The sequence below is a fragment of the Oratosquilla oratoria genome, chromosome 31, assembly GCF_046742065.1.
Source record: "Oratosquilla oratoria isolate Oo_2021 chromosome 31, ASM4674206v1, whole genome shotgun sequence".
Classification (NCBI taxonomy): domain Eukaryota; kingdom Metazoa; phylum Arthropoda; class Malacostraca; order Stomatopoda; family Squillidae; genus Oratosquilla; species Oratosquilla oratoria.
The window spans coordinates 41,474,086-41,482,637 of NC_134807.1; the positions used below are offsets into that span (position 1 = coordinate 41,474,086).

The 8,552-nt window shown below is 39.3% G+C and overlaps 1 protein-coding gene across 1 annotated transcript; it reads left to right on the forward strand.

Annotated features, from left to right (window-relative positions):
- The first annotated feature begins 7,232 nt into the window (after positions 1–7,232).
- LOC143041631 (uncharacterized) lies at positions 7,233–7,646 on the forward strand. The gene has a single exon (XM_076213640.1). It carries the CDS (start codon positions 7,233–7,235, stop codon positions 7,644–7,646), a length of 414 nt encoding a protein of 137 aa, XP_076069755.1.
- The last annotated feature ends 906 nt before the right edge of the window (positions 7,647–8,552 follow it).

An 8,552-nucleotide genomic window follows, 5' to 3' on the forward strand; every position in this document is an offset into this window, starting at 1 on the left:
GAGGAATATTATTGAATCATACTATATTAAGAATGCCTTTGAGAACAACATGAACATGAGTTTGGGATTGTACAAATTGGATAAGTTTATTATTTAAAAAGTTGTAGATGGATAGAAATGTAACCTGACAATCTCTGTTCAACTAGTCACAGTAGATCTTCCCTAGTTTTTTATGGTCTGTATGTACTATATATAATGTCCTTATTTCCCTTGTTTCTCTTGTACTTTTGAAAATCTCTTAAATAGACGAAACCTTTCGGTTAATAAGTTTTCATTTACCTAGTGGTGACTTGCATATTTTGTGAATCACGTATTGTTTGTGATTTCTTTGCAATACAAACACACACACACACACACACACACACACACACACACACACACACACACACACACACACACACACACACACACACACACACACACACACACACACACACACACACACACACACACACACACACACACTCATACACACACACACACACACACACACACACACACACACACACACACACACACACACACACACACACACAATTCCCCGCCCACGAGAGTTAAAGTAACGGCTCGCAGCGCAGTAATACTGAAATTATCTCAGCCCTCGGCAGGATTCGAACTTGGACCGCTGGGTTAGCAGTTGCGGAGAGAGAGAGAGAGAGAGAGAGAGAGAGAGAGAGAGAGAGAGAGAGAGAGAGAGAGAGAGAGAGAGAGAGAGAGAGAGAGAGAGAGAGAGTATTCACCATGGTGTTTGGATAACGTGTTGGACTCGTGATCGACAGCTACTTCCCTCCCGAAAGAGAGCTCAGAGCTCATATGACTGAAGTATGGGTAATGCTGTGGCATTACACACACACACACACCCAACTACCCATCCAAGAGAGTTGGAGTAACGACCTGAAGCGCAGCGATATTGAAATTATTTCAGCCCTGGGCAGGATTCGAACACGGACCACCGAAGTGACTGTCGGAGACTTTACCTACCGTGCCACCGAGTGTGTGCATTCACCTTGGTCTTTGGATCACGTGCTGGACTCGTGATCGACAGCTATTTTCCTCCCGGAAGAGAGCTCAGAGCTCGTATGACCGATCTATGGGTAATGCTGTGACCTTACACGCACACACACACCCAACTCCCCGCCCACGAGAGTTGGAGTAACGACCCGAAGCGCAGCGATACTGAATTTATTTCAGCCCTGGGCAGGATTCGTACCCGGACCACCGTAGTGACAGTCAGGGACTCTATCAACCGCGCCACCGAGTCGTGTGTGTGTGTGTGTGTGTGTGTGTGTGTGTGTGTGTGTGTGTGTGTGTGTGTGTGTGTGTGTGTGTGTGTGTGTGTGTGTGTGTGTGTGTGTGTGTGTGTGTGTGTGTGTGTGTGTGTGTGTGTGTGTGTGTGTGTGTGTGTGTGTGTGTGTGTTTATTGTTAATTTTCATGTCCTGTGTTTGCAAATAAAGTAATACTTACCTATGTATTATCTAAGTATCAAACAAATCCAAACAAGTCACCACGTTGAGTCAGAGGGTCAGAAGTGTATTCTAGTTTGAAAAACGTTCCTAGATAACATAAAAAGGAAACCGAAGGAATATATCCACGATTGCAAACAACAACCGAGTCAACGGCCCATGCAAAGCTGTTTGTTCTGGACTACCTAGAGAAGGATGTTTGTCTATTCTACAGTTTGAACAGTCACATAAAAAGATAATATCTCCATAATCTAATATTGACGATTTTTTTATTGTCATTATTATTAGTCGTAGTAGTAAGAGTAGTCTTCTACTTTCTTTGCTCTCACCTCTATAAACCTTGATCATCTTCGAATGACCAAGTTGGGATGAATCGGGCCTATGGAAACACATATAGAACCCTCTCCACTACGGCGGACATTGGAGGTGTGGTAAATCTGTGTCGCATATGAATATATGCTAGCACCTAATCAGTATGGTGAAGCTGATCACACTGATTTCAGACTTCATTCACAACCACTGCTATTCCAGCATACCAAAGAAACTTCACATGCTCACCTAACATAAGACGGCGTGTCCTAGATAGGCCATGTTGTTAATACCAAAACTACAAGACAAGGCTAGACAAGACAATGATCCTCATAAGTTGGGAAAATGGACAGGGTAGTCGTGTGATGTCTGTGTACATATCACTTTAATAAACAAAGCTATGGTTTCGTAATACTTGGGCGTAGTGTAACATATCAGTGGTACAGGAGTGCATTGGATGCAACATATATTTTCTTTTTCTGCGACGTTCTGAACTAAAATTTTACTTTGTTTAATATGAGCAAGGATATCTGACATCCCAGCATTTCCATTTGGTTTCGCTGGTATCCATTTTTCGTGGTATTGTTTTTTTTTTTTTTTTTAAGGAAAAGTAAGCCATATTCACCATACGAATTTCAGTTTATTTTGCTATTAGGCACCTAAGCATTTGCTAAAAAAAAAATTTTTCACTTGTCTCACACGTCATGGACTGCCGAGGACTGCCGGGGTATAAATAATTGAACCGTTAGAACCTCTTTGTCCTCTTTGCAAAATAAATGAATAAATGAATAAGTAAATAAGTAAATCGATAAAATAATGAATAAGTAAATAGACAGATAAATCAGTCAATCTAGTTGGCAAACAATCAGTCAATAAGTAAATGAATAGACAATTAGGTAAATAATTAGATGAATACGTAAATGAAATTATAAATGAATAGATAATTTAAAGTAATAGATAGTTAATGAAATGAATGAATAAATAGATCAATAAATGAATAAATGAATGAAAATAGATATATATTAATAAATAAACAAGCACATAAACAAAATAAGTGAGGTGCAACAAAAGACAGGTATTTTCATTTCACAAAGGATTATTTATCAGAGAAATTAAAGGCCTATTGCTTGATCAATTTGAACAATCATTATTCAATATATTGAAAGCATAAATACACCAGGAATACAGCAAAAGAAAGCAAATACTTATGTGTAACTTGGCTACAAAAGACTGCTTAGGTTTGTGAAGTAAATATATATAGATAGATAAAAAATCAAGTGAATAGATAGATGACTAAGTAAAAAACTAATAAATAGGTAAATAAAACAATAGATAGATAAATAGTTGAATAAACAAATAAATATATTGATAAATCAATAAAAAAATAAATAGATAGATAATCAAATAAATATGTAAATAATTAACCAATCAATCAAAAAACAAAAACAAAAAACAAATACAAATACAAATAAATAGATGAATAAATAAATAATAAATGAATGAATGAATAATAATAATGAATAAGTAAATAGATAAATAAGCAAATAAATAAATAAACAAATAAATAAATAAATAATTCAATTAACTGATATATAAAATTATTACCGTTACTAACAATCACCAACCACACACGTGATCCACACACATGCGACATGGCACTCGTCTTGATCAAGACTTGTATCTTACAGACTTCACATATTTCCCTATTGCAAAACGCAGAGTAAGATAATATGTTGTAGCCACACGAAGATGCCTAATGTCACCAAACAGACTCATTTGAACCCCATTCTTATACCTACCCCAATTACATTATTCATAAGCTAACACACACACACCATGTCTAGCTTCATCCACCAACCATACAACTAACCCTTATATACGAAACTAACACTTAGCCAATAATCATTTAACTAACATGTGTCACATAGGACAACCCAATAACTCCGTTTATTATCGGACGGCTATGCCGCCGAGACGGCCAGAGCTGGCCAGTGTCAAGAGCCTGCCAGACAGCCAGAGCTGGTCAGGTAAAGAGCCTGCCAGACTCCAGAGCTGGTCAGGTCAAGAGCCTCCCAGACGCCAGAGACGGCCAGGTTAAGAGCCTGCCAGACAGACCTGACCAGGTCGCAAGTCTTGCAGAAGGCGAGTGCCCGAAGTCAAGGCCCAGCACTTAAAGTATTATGGTCAAAGGACCTAATTGTATCCTGTTATATTTAACCAGATCATATTGTTTATTTTACTTTACTTTTTTTTTAGGAATGTCCCCTTTGGGGCTATAGGTAGTAGGATTCCTAGTTGTGCATGGATGATGTTGTGATGCATGAGGGGGAGTGGGGATTGGGGGGTAAGGGAGTATGTATGAGAAACAAATTGACGCAGCCCGAAGGGAATTATCCCCGTCTTCTCCTTTTCTGTATTAGGGGACGGAGAGGAGGATCGCCAATTTTATCCTCCTGCATTGTTAGGGGTAATTTTGGCCAGAAAACAATTTTACATTAGCATATCTCTCTTATTTTTAGAGGTTGAAGCTTCATACTCCTTGACTTTTTCTGATTTTAGTGAGTTATTATGTTGCCTAAGCCTGTAATTTTTCCCCAGTATTTAATGAGCAGCAGAAAAGTAACATCTAATCTGTTCAGATCAAATTGACCCGCACCTACTTTTTGCTATATTTATTCCCAGTTATTCACTAACTACATCAAAAAAGATAATATGATTATTAATGTTTCCCTTTCGATTGCAATATGTAAGTTTTCTTTAACAATTATATTCATGGAGAGTCTCTTAGGAGCCTTTAGGATAACACATATGGGGGTCCTATATTTCGAGCTACAATGACTCTTGAAACCTTTATCAAACATTCTAGATTTATTAGATTTGATAATAAAGAAACCAGAACTCGAAGAAGATGCACAGACAAGCTTACTCCTATTAGAGATGTTTGGAGCATTTGGGTTGAGAGACTCCCTCTGATGTGTCACATATCGTCAACTATTAATGTATATGAGCAACTGGCTCCTTTTAGATGAAATTGTCCATTTAGGCAGTATATCCCATCAAAACCTGATGGATATGGGGTAAAGATTTGGGTAGCAAGTGATACAGAGAGTAGTTATCTTTGGAATGCGGAAGTTTACACTGGGCGTAAAGATGAATCTTTAGAACGTGAGCAAGGTAAACGTATTGTTCTGCAACTTACAGAAGGGCTCAAAGGTAGAAATGTAACATGTGACAACTTTTTCTGTAGCTTAAATTTAGCTAAGGAACTGAAAAAGTGGACGCAAACAATTGTTGGAACTATCAGGAAAAATCGACAAGAACTCCCATAGAATTCTGTAACCCTAAAAGAAGGACCAGATATACTACCCTTGAAGGTTACTATGAAGACAATATCATTTCATATTGCCCCAGAAAAAAAAATAGTATTGTTGAGTAACATGCATGATAGTGACACTTGTAGTGAAAAAGAAGAAAATAAATAAACTTTACATAATTGAATTTTACAATTCAACTAAAGGAGGAGTTGACAATTTAGACAAACTTGTTGCAACTTATAGGTCAAAGCGTTAGACAAAGAGATGGCCTATGGCCTTGCTTGATAACATAGTGGATGTGTCTGCCTACAATGCTTTTGTCCTTTGGGCTATAGAGTAACTTAACTGGAAGGGAAAAGGTACCTTCAAGAGAAGAATTTTCGTTCATGAACCTGTATTGTCTTCAAGGGTATTGTTACCTAGGACGCCAAATGCACGGCGAGTTGCTGAAGCTGCAAGACCGTCTATAGAATATGATAATTCTCAATCTCAGGAAAGAGCTGTAAAGAGAAAGTGTTGTCATATGTGTAAAGATGACAAAAAATAAACACAATATGTTCGGTCTACCGAAGATACTACATATAAGTGGCATGCTGTTGTAATGTTCAAGTACAATAATTACAACTAATTCTTAATCGTCAATAAGGTAGGGTGGTTGGGAGGGTTAGGTGTGGGGTTTGAATGACAGTCATTTTCACGTAGTAGACCCTGGGCACGCAAGATAATCAATTATGTACTTTGTATGGTGGAGAATTGTCAGAATTTATGACGGGTTATTTTGACCCGGAACGGATTAGATGTTACAATGCTGGTGAATTACTGTAATTGTAAGCTGACTAAATACTGACCATTCTAAATCTCATGAAATATATGCAAAAAGATGGCATTGCTCCATGTGCAAAGATTATAGCAAAGTAACAGCAATCTGCCATATAACTATATGTAAGCACCCTGGTGTCACAATATTCAACTGCAATAATTATAAGACCTATTTTTCAATAAAGTAGGGTGGCTTGCAGAGATAGATTTGGTGTCTGAATGATTATAACTTTCTTTCGGTGTGCCTTGGACACGCAAAATAAATAAAAAATTACTTTGTATGAGAAGGAACTATCAAAAATTTTAAGACGGGTCATTTTGACCCGGAACAAATTAGATGTTACAAATTTTAACAGACTACAAGGGATAATGAAGCGGCCTTGCTGTGGATGTGCTGTGTCTTGCGACACTACTTCTGACCCAGGGCAGTGTACAAGATGCAGATATGACTCGTCATCCCGGAGGTGCCAAAATAAGAGGGAGAAAAGGAAAGGGGTAGAGGGGAGTGGAGTGTGTTGGGGATAGAATGGGTGGGAGTGGTTTTTATGCTTTTTTTTTTTTTGGCTACCTCCCGTGTAAGGGGGAAGAAGCCTTTGGTATATGTATGTATGTTGTTTATAAAAGAAGAAATCACCACCAAGGTATTTCACGCCCGTATTAAGCCACCCTTGTGTAGTTGCCCAAAACAATTACAAATTCATTCGTTCATTCATTCATTCATTAATGAATAGATATATACATTTATTAATACATTAATTAATTAATTAGATGACCAATCAATTAATAAAAAGTTAATGAATGAAAAGATGAATATATATATATATACATATATATATACATATATATATATATATATATATATATATATATATATATATATATATATATGACGTAAGTGGAGTAGGAACCAAAGGAATCTTAGTCTGAGTTTATCTTTGACTAGTTTCGCAGGTATGCGAAACTAGTCAGGAATAAACTCAGACTAAGCCTCCTGCGTTTCCTACTCCAAGTACGTCAACCAGTCAGCAGTCAGAATCTCTATATACATACATCCCTACATACACACACACACACACACACACACACACACACACACACACACACACACACACACACACACACACACACACACACACACACACACACACACACACACACACACACACACACACACACACATATATATATATATATATATATATATATATACATATATATTGACGTATCGACTCTACCTGAGTCATTATCAAAATATAAAGATGGAACAAATATATGGGTTTATATATTACAAAGATACAGAAATACAGCGTGTGATTGGCTGGAAGGATGACCTTTTATGGTCTCTTGAGGATATGCACGCAGGAGTCCGCTTTCAGATACCCCCGTGGAAACCTGTATCAGCAGAAAGATGGAGTCTCTATGGGGTCGCCTTTAGGCGTCCTCTTCGCCAACTTCTTCATGGGATCTGTAGAGAAGGAGGTGTTCAGCAGGATCCAGCAGCCGATGGCATATGGTAGATACATCGACGACATCTTCGTGAGAACCCGGACCAGTGAGGAACGCGAGGAACTACGCCAGCTTCTTCAAGAGATCTCTGGACTTCGGTTCACGACAGAGGAAACCGAAAATGGTACCCTGCCTTTCCTGGACGTCCTCCTCACGCAAGAAGGTGACCGTATGAAGACCGAGGTATATATCAAGCCTACCAATCCCGGACTATGCCTGAGCGGTGAAAGTTAATGCCCGCAGCGGTACAAGGACTCTACCATTGCTTCCTTCTACAGAAGAGCCCTTACCCATTGCTCTTCCTGGATGTCTACGCAGAAGGAGTTCGACCGAGCAACACAAATGTTGGTCAACAATGGACATTCCAATCAGGATTGCCAACGTGTCCTGCGTACTGTTCTAAACAAATGGTACGTGGGACAACAAGCCGTGGTTGAAGAAGGAACCACTCACAGCCTCTTCTATAGAGCTTTCATGTCTTCCGCTTACCGCGAAGAAGAGAAGAGTGTGAGAAATATAATTGATAGGAATGTTAAAGTTACTAACCCGGTGGACCATGTAAAGCTGGTAGTGTACTACAGGAACAGCCGCACAAAGGACCTCATCATGAAGAACGATAGTTCACCACGCCCTGGAGATATGGAAAGTACCTGCCTTGTGTACAAATTTTCTTACCCAGATAGGGACTGTACGCTCTACGATGCTTACATAGGGTAGACTACTACCAGACTCTCCAGGCGCCTGAGCTATCATCTGACTCAAGGATGTCCCAAACGTCACTTCCTGGAGAAACATGGCCAGCATCTCACAGGTGATGTCCTTCGGCAGAACACTCTCATCATTCAGAGAGAGTCCGACAAGAACCGCCTTGCCTACCTTGAAGCTTTATATATTGCGGATAGTAGGCCGTCTCTGAATTCCCACTAAGACGCCCCTACTATACTGCCTAGTATTAAGCCTTTTAGGAGAAGCAAGCCCCGAGGCAGGACAGAAAACATCACACTACACCCCCGGTGTAGCGAGGCTCGAGAGAACGGACAAGCCAGCCAATGAGCGTACGTGGGAAACTGTCCCGCCCTCTCAACCATGAGGGGACCATAAAAGGTCATCCTTCAAGCCAATCACACGCTGTATTTCTGT

Excerpts from the sequence above, each read along its gene's own strand:
- LOC143041631 (XM_076213640.1), top strand. The coding sequence starts at position 7,233 with ATGACCTTTTATGGTCTCTTGAGGATATGCACGCAGGAGTCCGCTTTC.